Source organism: Sciurus carolinensis, chromosome 4 (assembly GCF_902686445.1).
Source record: "Sciurus carolinensis chromosome 4, mSciCar1.2, whole genome shotgun sequence".
NCBI lineage: Eukaryota > Metazoa > Chordata > Mammalia > Rodentia > Sciuridae > Sciurus > Sciurus carolinensis.
The window spans coordinates 160,174,545-160,190,684 of record NC_062216.1 but is presented as its reverse complement, the minus strand read 5'-3'; the positions used below and the strand labels follow the sequence as shown (position 1 = coordinate 160,190,684).

At 40.8% G+C, this 16,140-nt stretch overlaps 1 protein-coding gene across 8 annotated transcripts in view; it reads left to right on the top strand.

Moving 5' to 3' along the window:
* The window catches only part of Slc41a2 (solute carrier family 41 member 2), a 124,927-nt gene that overhangs the window by 56,719 nt on the left and 52,068 nt on the right, over positions 1-16,140 (top strand). For all 8 annotated transcript variants that reach the window (XM_047549181.1, XM_047549178.1, XM_047549182.1 and 5 more), the window contains 2 exons: positions 1,310-1,456; positions 13,394-13,541. In XM_047549181.1, coding sequence (XP_047405137.1) covers positions 1,310-1,456; positions 13,394-13,541 — 295 coding nt within the window. The remainder of the gene's footprint in view (positions 1-1,309; positions 1,457-13,393; positions 13,542-16,140) is intronic.

Here is a 16,140-nt window from a genome sequence, read left to right as displayed (position 1 = left end):
CTTTTACAGTGATATTGTAAAAAAAAGGTAAGATGCAGTGATATATAAAAAGTTTTTAGAATATAATTTATGAGGCAATGATTGATTCAAGAAAAAAATTCTGTTTTTCAAGTTTTGACTTTGCAAGGGATACAGTCAAAAACACTGGCCTAGAGTCATAAGCTAAGTGACTTCAGGCATGTATTTAAACCCTATTCTCCAAGATCTCAGTTTTATCTATGTAATGAGTATTCTGGAATGAAAACATTTGCAGCTATTTTTATGCTAAAAGTGCAGTGAGATTGTTTAGTTTTATTTATTTCTTTTTGGTATTAGGGATTGAACTCAGGGGTGCTCTGCCACTGAGCAACAGCCTGACCCTTTTTATTTTTTATTTTGAGACAGGGTCTCACTAAGTTGCTGAGACTGACCTTGAATTTGTGATCCTCTTGCCTTAGCCTCCCAGTCTGTGGAATTATGGGCATATGCCTCTGCACCCAGCTTCTGTTTATTTTTCCCCCCCCCACAAAGCCACATTTAGATTTCAAGTTGAAAATCTGTGTGCTATGGATAGCACATAGACATTTAAAATTTTCTGAGTACTGCATCCTCTTAACGAATGTGTTGCCATGAGAAAATCTATACAATTGGGTATAGATATAAATGTGGTCATTTTCCTCTCATGAATCTGATTCAAGAAATAAGAATTCAAAAGTGCAAGTACACAGTCGCATTTTCATCCTCTGTTACTGCATTGTAGAATTATAAACAAACTTTGGGTTTAAAGAATATCTTTTACAAAGACTTTCTTATGTTCTGGACTCTAGTGTTCAAATTTAATTACTTCCTGCTTCTTAATACTTCAACACTAAATAAGATAATGAAGGAAGCGTTTCTAGCTACCATATGTGAACAAATCTGTGTCTGTTGGTCTTCTTCCCAGCTGCCTCGCATATGACTCACCTTTCTTTGGCATTTTCATACATGATTTGAGGGTTAAAATTAAAATCTTAGGATTCGATACACACAAATAGACCTAAGACACACATACATATTACGAAATTCAAAATTTTAGCTTTAACATAATTTTATGGTCACTTTCGGGTCTTCAAGTGCAACATTGATCTCAGATCTGCAAGTTCCACTTGGATTTGGTTGAAAGGCATTTTTCCATAGCATTGGAATAAAATGCTTTAATTGCTCAGTCAGCTTATGCATGCAGTCTCACTGGAACCGATTTACTGTCTGTCTGTCCTATATGTTTAGGTATTTGGGGAATTGATTTTCTTTAAGTCATGACATCAAAAGTGATGACTGTTCTTCCTTCTAGGAATAATAATGGTTGGAGTTATCGTTGGTTCAAAGAAGACTGGTATAAATCCTGATAATGTCGCTACACCCATTGCTGCCAGTTTTGGGGACCTTATAACTCTTGCCATATTAGCCTGGATAAGTCAGGGTTTGTACTCCTGTCTTGGTAAGTTGACTCGACACTAAATATAGTGTGTTACGAGAGTCTTTTAAAATAAATATTGTTGCAGCAATGTCCTGGCTCCATGGTGACCTTCATCTGTATTAGAACTAAGCAGAACAACAGTTATAATTTCTCGTACACCTACTGTGTGCTGTGGCTCTCACATAATTTTTCTGTTAGAGCTTAGAGCTCTAAGATAGGGGTTATCTCTAAATTCAGATGAGAAAACTGAGGGTCATAGAAGTCATAGATGCTATGCACGTTTACGCAGCTCTAGGTAGAAGTGTGGAACACAGGTCTCTCCTAGTCCGTGGTTTCTGCCCTTTACTCTAAATGTGCAGCCGTGGAGGAGTCAGCCTTCAGAGTTCTGTGTACTGAACTACCGTTAAAGAATTAAGGTCATGGTAGGACTCAGAATTTACCAACAGGATGTTTCTCCCCACCAGTAAGTGAAAGGCTCGTGGTGGTTAACAAAAAAGAAAAAAAATGATGAAAATAAGCCTGAATGTTGTGTGAAGCTGGAGTCATCCTGGATGCGTAGTTCCTGATGAGTAGTGATGGAGAATTTAGTCTAGTGAATTATCATAATGAAAAATTTGTATTCTGGGTCTGTTGTCAGTGGTAAAGGATATGATTTGTGAGTATTGGTTGGATACTAAATAGTAGTAGTGCTTTCATTTTTTTTTTTTTGATGCCAAATTAAAAACAGAAAAAGAGAACAGAAACCCACAGTAATACAAGGGAAAATAGTTTACTAGCCAAGCATAAAGCAGATACTTACACACATATCCTCACATATGTACGTGGTTCTATACAGATTTATGATCTAAAGTGTACGTAATTTAAAGAGTCTCAGCTATATGATCTTGAATTAAAGAAAGGGCTTTTCCCTACCAAATGTGACAATTTTCTACAAATTTTGAAGATACCATGGGAGAGAAACTTCACTGAGTATATTAAATTGCCTCAAGTTATTTAATAAGTGCCATAAAACAATATTCGTTAGGACTTGTGTACATTCAGGGACATTTCTTATCATTTAGAAGATAAAGATGCATCTACTTGAGGTAAAGTGTAAGACGTGACTGATCAGTGACGTAAGTGTCAGATCCGAGTCTTGGCTTCTTATTGTCGTGTAGCGTGCAAGGGACGATCCTTGTGCAAGTGTATTCCGGGTCATGCATAGTGCTCTTTTCTCCCGCTCAAAAACAGAAAATGAGAGTCACGTTGTTAAAGAGATCGTCTCAAACCTGCCGTAATCTATGTGGTTGGGTGGTAAATTGGTCACGTGTCTTTCTCCTGCTCTAGCTTATTACACAGTTGAGAAACAGAAGCCGAGGTTGGGATGGAAGCCCCAGCTCCCGACTGGCGCTGGAGAGCGTGGCTTCGCTCTCTTGCTCTTTGACGCCTGCCGGCCACTCTCAGGAGGACAACTGTGCCACCAGTTGTCCTCCCAGGACCAGGCTGTCAACTGTACTGGAAAAGGGACCCTGTCGCCACCAGACTGGGCTCCCAGAGACAGGCAGGGAGGGCGTGGGTGACGCACCCTGGTGCCCCTTCCCTCATCTCCCTCTGAGTTGGGGACAATAAGAGGGAGGCAGTCGAGAAGTGTGAAGCATTTCTTCCTAACGTCGGGGGTAGAAATTCTGTGCTCTCAGTGGTTCTTAAGGAAGGAAGGTGCACTGCCGCAGACTTGGGGACGTCATGGGACACATTTGCTGAGCACCAGGGTTTCTCATCAGTAGAAGGTGCTGTGATAAGAGAGTAAGGAGAGTACCATTGAAGAATGTTAATATCATAAACACGATGATCATTCAGTGATACCAGGTACTGTGAAGTTCCAGAAGATAGACCACCTGCTGGAGAAAACAGCATGCACTGACTTTTTTATTTTTTGAAGTTATACCAGTGATAAATTCCTTATAAAAGGCTTAATTATCATGTGTTATTATCTAAAGCTTTTGATATTTTGGGAGTTATATAGTGGTGCATTAATAGTTTAATTGGATCAAGGAATAAAAAAGCAAAATGGAATGTAACTATTATTTTGAAAAACAGCCTTATTAAGTATTATTTAGGATGTTCTGGGACTTTTCTTCTGAAAATTGGCTCAAAATAATTCAAGTGGAATCAGGTCTTATCCATTCTTCTGCATTATTGATTTCCCCCAGAGAGATTTTTTTAAATGGGCTTCAGATTGATCCTGTAGTTAATTTAACAGTTAAAGGCGTTCCTGAAATGCTGTTGATTTCGTCCGCGTTGTGAGCACTAGGGGGCCTCATGAGATCAGCAGTTGGAGGCCTGGTATTTTAATTCTGAATACAAGGTTTAGGAAGGGGCAGGTTTAAATTCTAAGGTCCTGTTCATCTTGCTGAAAAGTCTAGCTCTTAGGAACAGTTTAATTCGTGATTTTTTTATTGGAAACACAAGATTTTAGAGATAAAAAGACTTCTTGGTAGCTACAGGCTTTGGTTGTGGTGCGTATTACACGGCTCGAAGAACTGGACAGTAAGAAAAGCATCACAAGGTCAATTCATCCAGGAGACATAACAGCCATTAATATATATGCATCTAGTATTGGAGCACCTAAAACATAAAGCCATTATTAATAGGTCTGAAGGGAGAGAGAGATAACCATACAGTAATCATAGAGGACTTAAATGTTCCACTTTCAACAGTGGGTAGATCATGCATATAAAACATTAATAAGGGAACACTGGATTTGAATTATAGTCCAGCTGTGTCTAACAGACATACAAAATATTCTATTCAAAGGTAGCATGACACACATTCTTCTCAAGTGTGTATGGAATGTTCTCTAGGATAGATAATAGGTCTGAAAACAAATCTTAACAAATTTGAGAAGACTGAAATCATATCAGGTATCTTTTCTGACTTAGTGGCATGAAATGAGAAATCAACAACAGGAGGAAAACTGGAACCTTTATAAATGTTTATAAATTAAATAACAAAACCTCAGAATAGCCAGTGAGTTCAAGAAGAAATCAAAAGGGAAATTTAAAGACTTTGAGACAAATGAAAATGGAAATACAACACACCAAAATCTGTGGTATTCAGCAAAGTAAGTCTAAGAGGGAAGTTTATATTATATCTCAAAAAACTAGAAAAAGTACAACTAAACCCAAGAAAATAATAAAGGCAAGAGCAGAAATGAATAAAATAGGAAATTGAAGAGCTATAGAATAAATCAACAAAATGACAAGTTGGTTTTTGTTTTTTTTTTTTTTTTTAATGACAGACTTAGCTAGATGAAGCGGGGAAAGGCTCCTTTAAAATCAGAATTAAAAGTAGAGACATTACAATGGATACCGCAGAAATAGAAGGGATCACAAGGGACTATTATGAGCAATTATATGCTCACAAATTAGATAGCTCAGAGGAAATGGATAAGTTCCTAGAAACATACATCTACCCAGATTGAATCAGGAAGAAACAGAAGACCTGAGCAGACCAATGACAAACAGAGTGAGGTAGTAATTAAAAACCTCTCCCAAAAGAAAAGCCCAGGCTTCATATCTGAATTCTACCAAGTACTGAAGGAATCAATACCAGTACTTCTTAAACTATTCCCCAAAAAAGACGGCGTGGGAGGAGGAAATAGAGGGGTGACTTCCAAACTCAGGTTATGAGGCCAGCGTTGCCCTAACACCAAAACCAGACACCACGAGAACACTGTAGACCAGTGGCTCCGAGGGTGAACACACCTGCAGACAGCCTCCCTAAAATTCTCACAAACAGGATCCAAACACGTGTCAAGGATCGTGTGTCATGACCAGGTGGGATTTATTCCTGGGATGCAAGGTTGGTTGAACAGATGCACATCAGTCCGTGTGATGCACCGTGTTAACAGAAGGAAAGATAAAAACCACGTGATCATCTCAGTGGATGCTGGAAAAGTTTTGACAAAGTTCAACATCTTTTCTTGATAAAAGATGTTCAACAATTAGGTCTAGAAGAAAATTTCCTCAAAACAATGAAGGCCAATTTTTTTTTTTAGAAGTCCATAGCTAACATTATAATCGGTGGAGGAAAACTGAAAGCTTTTCCTTTAAGGTCGGGTATGTGGTGAGTTTGCCTGCCCCTGCCACTTCTGCTCAACAGTCCTGGAAGTAGGATGTCATTTCTGGTCTGACTGCTCTTGCTCTTCCCGTACTATATTAAAATGTTCCTACTAAGGGATGGGAGGGGAGAGAAAGGGGAAGTGGGGGTTGAAATCAAATTCCTCACATGGATGATTTTGACAAAATGAACCCAACTGTATAACGTATTTTGTGTGTAATGTTATCAGAATACATACGAATGTAAAAAAGTTCCTGCTACCTCAAGCAGTATGCAATTCAGTGTAATCCCTCTCAAAATTCTAACATCATTCTTCACAGAAATAGAAAAAGCATCGTATAATTTATGATACCACAAAAGACATAGCCAAAGAAATCTTAAGAAAAATGGGATATATCACACATCCTGATTTCAATTGTATTATAAGCCATAGTGACTGAAATGCTATGAAATAGACACATAGACCAATAGACCAGGATCAAGGACACGCGGTCTGCAAGGACACTAAGGGGACACACGTGGACATGGAGCTTATTCAACATAAGGCGCTGGGAGAACTGGATTTCTACACGCAAAAGAGCAAAATGGGGCTCTTATGCCATGATAAAAATCAACAAAGAACAGATTAAAGACTTAAATACAGGAACTGAAACCATAAGTCTCCTAGAAGGAAAAAATAGGAAAACCCCTTAACATTGGCTTTGGCAATGACTTTTTGGATAACTCAACAAAAACAAAAGCAGACAAGTAGGACCATCAACCTGAGTGTTTCCACACAACAGAGAACAGTCAGCCAAGTGGAAAGGCAGACCCGGGACTGGGAGAAGACATTCGCAAGCATTCCTGACAAGGGGTTAATATCCCAAATACATAGGGCGCTCATCCCTCTTGAAAACTAAAAAACTAACCTCCTTTTTTTGACCGTTTTTTAAATGGTCAAAGGATCTGAAGAGACATTTCTCCCAAGGGGATGTAGATACCACCAGTGGGCGTGTGAACATCCCGAATCATCAGGGAAGTGCAACTCTAGACCACAGTGAGACATCCCTTCACACCTGTTAGGGTGGCTGCCATCAGTAAGACAAGACATAAGCGTGTTGAGAAAAGGGAATCCTTGTGCGGGAATGCGAACTGGTGTAACCATTATGGGAAACCGGGAGGTCATCAAAACGTGAAAATGGGACCACCACATGTCCCAGCGGCCCCTCCTTGGGACATACCCACAGAGAATGAAATGAGCACCTTGTGAAGCTGTCTGTACTCCCGTGTTCACCGCAGCATTGATCGCACTAGCCGAGATGGGGCGTCCTGCTGGGTGAATGGATAAAGGAACTGACCCACACACCCACATGCGCACGATGCAGGGCCACCCAATCATAAAAGATCCTGCCATTTGTGACACCGCAGATGAACCTGTAGGGCATCGTGCTGAGTGAAATTAGCAGGAACAGATTAGTAGAAAGAAACAAAGGTAGAAGGGCAGTCACGGGGAGTAGGGCTAGGGATGGGGCAGGCGACGGGGAGAGGTGGTCAGAGGGAACAGCCCTGCGGGTGGGAGGACCAATGAAGCCGCAGACCTGATGACAGCAGGACTGTATTTCATAGGTTGCTTTGTGAGCCGGAAGTGAGCTAGGGATGGATCTGGTGCCCTTGTCGCAGAGGGAGAGGGAATAAGTACACGAGACGAGGATGTCAGCCAGCCTGACTGAAGCGGCCATCTCGCCTGGGTACCAGCACATGGCGTCCTGCGCCTGAGCGTCCGCGGTTCTCACTCGGCTCTGCGGTGACTGACGGCCCTCACGTGCAGGCGGCCTTCACGCGGTGCCAAGGTCACGCTTCACTCACCAAGCGTGCTGCCTTTCTCTCGGTCCTGTGAAAAGTTGCTGATTTCTGAAATCTGCAGTAATTATGGAAATGTCCCCCTTCACCTGACCACCTCTCCAAAAAAGAACCCATGAAGCCTCAAAGCGTGGTTCAATCCTCGACTTTCTTTTTTGCAGTCACTCTGGCTCTGTGGACGGTGTTTCTGGCCTGGTGTGTGAGCCTCCCGGGGAGCCTCATCTTCTCAAGCCTCCCAGGCTGTCTGCCTCCCAGACTAGTCCAGCCACGAGCGGATTTCATACGCCACCCCCTCCCCCAGCCCATCCTCTCCTGCCCATCAAGGCCCCTCAGGATTCTTCTCACTCTCTATTTTTTTGGGACTGGGGATTGAACCCAGGAGCACTTTACCACTGAGCTACATCCTGAGCCCTTTTTTGTTTTTATTTTGAGACAGGGTCTCATTAAGTTGCTAAGGCTGACCTTGGATTTGCAGTCCTCCTGTTTCAGGGATGACAGGCTGTGCTGCTGCTGCACATGGCTGGGATCCTTCGTACTTCTTAAGGCCAACTTCATAGATTTTCCTAATTTTAAGTGATCCTCCAAATTCCAAGAATGCTTTTTTATACTGGGGATTGAATTTAGGGGTGCTTAACCACTGAGCTACATCCCCAACCCTTTTTATATTTTATTTTGAGGCAGGATCTCAGTAAGTTGCTTAGGACTTCACTAAGTTGAGGAGGCTGGCTTTGGACTTGGATCCTCCTGCCTCAGACTCCAGGGCCACTAGGACTGTAGGCATGCACCACCATACCTGGCTCCAATATCACTTTATTGGCACTCCTCTAACATTTTTTTATATTCAGCTAGTGTCTGTAGTTTTTTGTATAAATACAGTATTTCCCTTTGTGCTGGTATAAGATTCTTGAGAATAATACATTTTTATTTCATTTGATTTCTTTGTAGCATCCTGCAGTTCCAAACACATAGTAGGTGGTGAATAAATAGCACTTTACCAGACACTATTCATCTCTGAAGTGCTCTAGTTGATGCGATTAGAAGTCATTTGAGAAGTGTTATATATATGCCTAGAAACAGAAGATAGATAATCCTCTGAATTATTTTGGCACAGTAACTGTCCAATAATAGACTATAGCGAAAAAATAATTTTGATGATGATGTAATATTGGGGAGATTCTTGCCAAAGCAAAAAGTATATAGAGATTATCACTGCAGAAAAATAAAAAGGTAATATATTGCCAGAAAAGATCTATTTCAAGTGAAAACAGGATAAGAAATAGTAATCTAAGCCATGGATTATGAGATTAAGATATATTTTTGTGTGACTTGGGGAGGAAACACAGAAGCATTTATATATATATATATATATATATATTTTTTTTTTTTTTTTCCTTTCCCTTTCGTGCTGTGGATTGAACAAACTCAGACCCTCACACGTTAGGCAAGTGCTATATGCCTAAGCTACGTCCTGAGCTATTTTTATTTTAGGATAGGGTCTCCTCACAGTTACCTAAGCTGGCCTCAAACTTGGCATCCTCCTTCCTCAGTCTCCTGACCAGCCAGAATTACAGGCACGTCACTGTCCAGCCATACAGAACTCTCCGCACCTATCGTAATCTTCAGAAGCTATTAGAACTCAGCTTTGGACCAGTAACTGAAATACCTGTACACAATGATTGTTGCCCTTTCTTTCTTGTTTACATAACTTTTCAGAATATTTTAAAAATTCCTTTGCAAATCCTTACATGGCTGTATAATTCTTGTATGTACAGGATATTTACTTATTTTTGTAGTACTGGAAACGGAACCCAGGGCTGCACTGCTACTGAGCTGCTGCATCATAAACCCTTTTTATTTTGTATTTTGAGACTGAGTCTGGCTAAGTTGCCCAGGCTGGCCTCAAACGTAAAATCCTCCTGCCTCAGCCTCCTAAGTAACTGGAATGATAGGCGTGTGCCACTGTGCCTGGCACATAGTATTTATCACCTTCAAAAAAAACTATCGGCTTCTAACTTTTTAGGCAAGATCCAAGAAGCGAAATTTGATTAATTTCCTATTCTTCAAGGTTAGCTTTAAAAAGGTGACTTCAGGTTATTTTAATCCTGTAAGACTGCCAGGGATGTCACTGAGTTATTTACAGGACATTCTAGAACATTGCTGCCTTGATTTGTTAATGTGCGTAGAATCTGAAATTATCCTTGAGTGTCACTGTGCTTGAGTGATTTTTAGTACTGTTCCATCTTAGAATGATTTCTAGAATGTCAGTTCCCTAAGAAATTGTGGTGATTATTAATGGGCATTGAGAACAGCTTGTTTGCAATGCCTGTTGCTTTGCCGTCGGGGGTGTGTGTGTGGGGTGTGCAGTATTGGGCATTGAACCCAGGATCTTACACATGCTAGGCAAGTGCTCTACCATGCTTGTTGTTCACCCAGAAACATGAAATCTGTCACTCATCATAGCTACTTATCTCAGAAGAATTTGGGATGAGAACAATGACTGCTATTGATGAAATTGTAAAGTGGAGGTTGAAAAGTGCCACTGTCAACCTTTCGTAGCTGTGACAAAATACCTGACAAGAACAACTTAGAGGAAGAAAGATTTTTTTGTTTTGGCTCATGATTTTGGAGAATTCAATCCATGTCCATGGTCTGCCAGGTCCGTGGTAGGAACTTAATGGTGGAATGAAGTAGTGAAGGAAAGCTACTCAGCTCATAGCAACCAGGAAGCACAGAGAGAAGGGCCCTTCCAGGGGACACCCTAGTGACCTACTTCCTCCAGCCAGGCCTCACCTCACAGTCCATTCAGCCATCTGTGGATTAATCCTTTTCATGAATGACCCATTTTGATGGATCAGCTGGATTAGTCAATGGATTGGATTAATCAGTTGATTAATTATGCTGTTAAAAACACCTGCATATCCTTTACTTAGTTTCGCTTGTTAACATTTTACTCCATTTGTGTATTCTTTTCTATTTCTCTGTCTGTCTGTCCATATGTGTGCATGTGGTCTTTGACAGTGACATTTTTAAAGAATACAGTCCTTCTTTATTTTCCATTGTTAGAATTTCTAAGAATGGGGTGTGTCACCTCCCATGCGGTTCTCCTTCCTAAAGTGAACAACCTAGTAGCCACTGTCACTGTGACTTAATTCCAGAATATTTTCATCCCCCAAAAGAGACCCATCTGACTGTAGGGTCATCCTCATTTCCTGCTTCCCCCGGATCCTGCCAGCTGCTCATCTGTTTTCTCTTTGGATTTGCCTGTTCTGGACTTCTCATACAAATGGGATCATACACTACTTGACCTTTTACATCTGGCTTCTTTCACTTAGCATGATATCTTCAAGGTTCATCCACGTTCTAGCGTTGATTAATATTGAATCTGAGTGCTGATCAACAGTATGGCTAAATAATACGCAGGATAAGTATATGCGTTCACCATCTGATCCATCTGTGGGTTGCTTCCCCTTTTTGGTATGAATAATGCTTCTAGGAGCATTCCCATACTGGTTTTTATGTGAACGTGTGTCCCGTTCTCCTGGGTGTATACCTGGGAGTGGGACTGCTGGCGTTGGGTGGGAAGGTTTTCACTTTTTGTGGAACAACCTGCTCATTCTTTTTCTTTCCTGAGATATTTCGCACCCTCTTTGAAAACACAGGGCAGTGATTCTGGGCTGGATGGGGTGCTTTTTTTGACTTTGGATGTCTGGCCAGAGGGTGGATACCGAGGATGACTTCCTCAGCGTCTGGTGGGCGGCTGCTGCCTTGCCCTGCTGTGACCTTGACCTGCTGTGACCTTGACCTGCTATGACCGTGACCTGGCAGAGTCCTTCTCATTTGTGTCCAGTGGTCTTGGTGCTCTTTGTTCCCTTTTGGTCCCACAGAGAGGTTGTTGGTCACCTCACTTGTTTTAGGAGGTAGGAATGCTTCCTTGTGGGGGTGTCGTTTGCCTTATCTAATGATTTATGAGGAAAACTGGGACTCTATTCAACAAATAAAGGTTTTTTTTTTAATCTTTTGAAAAACAGTGGAGAAAATGACACAGAATGTAGCATTAGTCATATTCCTTTAAATGGCAGAAAATGTAAAAATGAATTTTGTTAGTATAATTAATTGGAATAGGTGGTGGCAAATCCAGACAGCCTGGGGAATGAAATTTGTGTAGATGCTATTTTAATATCTGTAATAATTCCTTGTTCCTACCCGATAGGAAAAAATGAAAGATTTTTTCTGGTTCAGACATCTTTAGTCAGGTAGGAAGATCTTTAAATGTCTTAAGAAACTAAACAAATGAAAATTAAAGATAAGAGTTAAGGGTTGCAGAATTTGTTAGATAGTAGAAAAATTAAGTAATATTTAACTTAAACCGTACGCTGAAGACCACAGGCAACGACTGTGAATCAACTCTGTCTTTAAGTTGTGAAATCATTACTAAACACAATATGTGTAAAAGTTATCAAGAAGAATCCAGGGATATCCTGTCTGAAATATTAAAAAATAAAACTATGGATCAGCTAAAATGCTATCACCAAAAATGCCTTAGGATGATATCTAAGTGTTTAAATAAAGAATCTGCAATTTCCAACCATAGGGAGATTTAAAAATAAAAATATTTGCAAGTCAGACTCATGGAATTACTAGTTTTATACCAAAGAGGCAGCACATATTGATTTTATTTACTTGTAACAGCCTACTAGAGCAACACGTCAGTCTCCTAATTCCATTTCAAAGTGTATCATTGATTGACTTATTGTAATTGTTAAATAGAAATCTTAAACCTGTATACATCGTATGAATATTTACAAAAAAGTTGTCATATCTGTTGAATTTATTGCATTTATAAAGACTAAGTACTTGAAAGCTTGTGAGACAAGGTAAACTATGTAAACTAAGTAGAATGTCTCAGTGTTTCCGTGGATCGGATATTCTAAACGTGCTTCTCAGGTGGACACTGGACATCGTGGGTGCCCTGTTGTGTTCGATGGTTTCTCTGCATGAAACGTTGAACTTGATTCTCATATGCAGCCATTTGTGAACTAACTGGAGCTTGCCAGTTAGTTCACAAATGTTATTTAAAAGTTATTTTGAGGCAGGTCCAGAGCAGACTTTATTCTAGGGCTGGCCCTACTAGGAAGATGTGACCTTTCTCTGGTCTCTACTGAAAGCCACTCCTCTCTTGGGGGTTCCATCTTGAATGACTTCCAGGCCTTTGTGAATTCTGGGAAATCTTCAGTTTAAACTGCCTGGTTGTTCTTGGCCAGCCTTTGGCGCTCACCCTGTGTGCACATGGCTCCCCACTCTGTTCTCCAGCTTCCTCTGAGGCTCCTCTTCTCGGGCTCTGCCTTGTCAATTACTGCTGCCTTGGCCTTGCTCTGCCAGAGCCCGCCCTCCCAGAGCCGTGGTCTGAATGTGCTGGGGTCCTTGGGGTGCTCATCTCTTGCCTTTCCCTTTTCTCAGGAATCATGGTCTGATGGGCCTGTTGTCTAGTGCCTGAGAATAGCGTGTGCACATATTCCAGCCATTTATGAAAGCACATTTAGAATTTTGTTTAGAGATGGCATAATTCACGTGCACCAAACAGGACAAATGGCCAGGGCCTGAAGTCAATGAAGCAGAGAGGTTTGCTCTATATGTAGAAAAGTCCAAGGATGGAGTGGGAATGAATAATTGTGATCAAGTAAGATCTGCCTGCCACAGAGAAGGGTAACAAAGTCTTGGTACTCTGCCGAATGTTAATTTTTTTATTGCTGTTCTTCTGATCATTAGTGTATTATCATTGCTGTTCTCATGTATGTCACACAGCTGTTTTGTGATAAACATTTGTGAATTAAAATGTTGGTTTTCAGTTACATTATTTAATTTTTAAATTTTGCCTACAGTTCTAAATTTGTTTCAAATTTATAGAACATGTAAGGCATGTTAATATGTTTGCTAGTATCACATCTTCTAGTAAACTGATACTCTTGATAATTTGGATTTGCTACTGAGAGAAATTGACTCATCTCTTTTTCTTAATTGTAGAGACCTATTACTACGTTTCTCCACTAGTTGGTGCCTTTTTCTTGGCCCTAACTCCTATCTGGATTATAGTAGCTGCCAAACATCCAGCAACAAGGACAGTTCTCCACTCAGGCTGGGAGCCCGTCATCACAGCGATGGTGATAAGTAGGTTAGTGCTAAAGTGTGTGTCTATGTGTGTGCACATTTTAAAATGACCTGATTTTATTTCTTGGATTAATCATTTTATATAGCCAATTCTTAATTCTCTTAGGCAATAAGGGAAGTTACAGGAGTTATTGAAATCAGATGTGCCAAAACACACATATTGGCCATGAATTTCAAGCTTCTCTTCAACCAAAGCCTTAGTAGATGGATAAATAAAATTGTGTGTGTGTGTGTGTGTGTGTGTGTGTGTGTTTGTGTAACCCAACAAAGTCATTACTTATTTTGAATAGTAAGTGTCAGAAAATGCTGGAAACATAAGTGCCATTTGACTGATCTAGGATTCTGACAGTCTTAAAGATATAATTAAAGATATGTGCAAAAGATTTAGTTGCAAGCATTCTCATTACAGCGAAGTTTTTATGACAAAACTCTAACAACTTTAAGCTCTGACATTCAGATATTTATTAAATAAACTGTACCATAGTCATAAAATACAATATTAGCCATTAAAAATAACAGCATTTCTCTTGCTGTGGGAAGATGCCAATATACATTTGGTGGAAAGAGAATGGATTTCCTATTAAACATGGTAAATTAAGACCCATTTATCTTCTTCTTCCCTGAAACTACTAAAATGACAGAAGAACAAAAATGTTGTAAAACCACAAAGACAAAAGGAAACAGAGAAGGTAGCAGGTGAGATTTTCAAAAAGTTGAAAGATGGGAATCAGATGAATTGTTGGTAACAGAACAAGCAGAAAGAAAGCAGCGCAGAGTTAACCATCTTTCAGAAGCAAACTGATGTGAACCTCAGACACCCAGACAGGTGGAGGAGTTAGAGGCATCGGTTCTTCTGAAAGCTGAAATGAAGGTCAGTGGAAAGCTTACATAAGGAACAGACCCAGGCCCTGGCCAGCCCAAGCACCTAGGTGGATGCCTCTTCCTGCCTTAGCACAGGGAACCCTGGAGAGGGGAAGTCACAGAGGTTCCAGATGCCAGGACTCCTGCACAGGTGAGGATGTGGATTAAGCACTGCATGTAAAATAGGAAGATGAAGCCAAAGTCCATAAACTGACGGGTAAGAATCACACCCCACTTCCTTGTCTGTGTTCATAAAACACTGGTGAGCAGGCTGTGCCTCCAGGCAAGGAAAAAAAGTTAATTCTGTTCTGAGGAAACTTATCAGCACAAAAGAAAATACCTGCAGATACTGACCCTTATGGGTCCTTTCGTGGAAGGGCTGCGAGCCAGCGTGATGACGGACTGCCCACGTACACAGCTGCACCAATGCTGGGCAGTGCCCCCGAGGAGCAGCAGGAGGAAGCTGGCCAGGCGTTTGGTGAGGCCTCCAGTGTGAAAAAGAGGCTGAAGAGGGTCCTCAGAGAAAGGGAGGAGCTGACCAAAGAGCCACCATCGTGTCCTCAGAAGTAAGACTCGCTGAGACATCCATAATGCAAGAGTAGACTCCTGTAATCAGGAGGGCTTGAAAAACAGGAAGAGCTCCTGGAAATTTAAAAATACATAAGCTGCAGAAGCAGAAGGTGGAAAAGTTGGAAAATAAAGATGAACTCTTCTGGAAAGTAGAACAGAAAGCAAAGAGTTGGACAATAGGAGGCAAATGGTAAGGAGAGAAAATTACCCAGAACATGGGTTTCCAAATTGAAAGGGCCCATCGAGTGGGCCTGTCCTCATAAATCACAAAAGCTTCCAGAAAAAAAAGAAGTTACGTACAAAGGTCTGGGTATCGAAATGACATCTAACAGCAGCACCTAAAGTGATTTCTTCAAAATTCTGAGGGAAAATTATTTTGGACATAAAACATAGTCACAGTATCAAATGAGAGAAGACTAAAGAAAATTCTAGACAGGCAGGATCTTATAGAATTTAGTTCCAATATGCTCTTTCCTTTAAAGCTGATAAACAGGGCTGGGGAGATAGCTCAGCTGGTAGAGTGCTTGCCTTGCAAGCACAAGGCCCTGAGTTCGATCCCCAGTACCACAAAAAAAAAAAAAAAAGTGAGTGTAAAGCTGATAAACAGAGTAGTCTCTCAGAGTGAGGAAATAAATCAAGAAAGACAACACAGAAAGAAGGAGTCCCATTCTGTGACAAGGTGTGGTTCCTTTTCTGTAATGTACATCCCTTTTTCCTGGAGGATTCAAGCAACTGGATTCTGTGGAATACTGGAACTTGGTGGTAGTCCTAGACCACGATGCAGCATGAAGGTCCAGGGTGGAGCAGCCGTGCCTGAGATCTGGAGACCCACCAGTTGTCAGGAGCATAGTGGGCATGAAGAGAGATACCTCTGAGAATTAAAGAGTCATGGAATTGACTGGATATCTGATGTGTGATGTAGTTGTGGTATTTCGTTGACTTCGTTACACATTTGAGGCTGAATTAGTACTATATCAGGTAAAGCAAAAAGTTCATGTGAGGATGTTTTGTACGCCAGGCTATGAACAATGATTCCATTGTTATAAAATTGACCCTAAATATTTCACCAAAATTATAACATAGCCAGATTGGCAGATGAAGGGAGGAAGAAATTTGTGAAAGGACCAAAGTAGAGACAGAAGTATAAGAGGCTAAATCCTCATCTGCAGAAC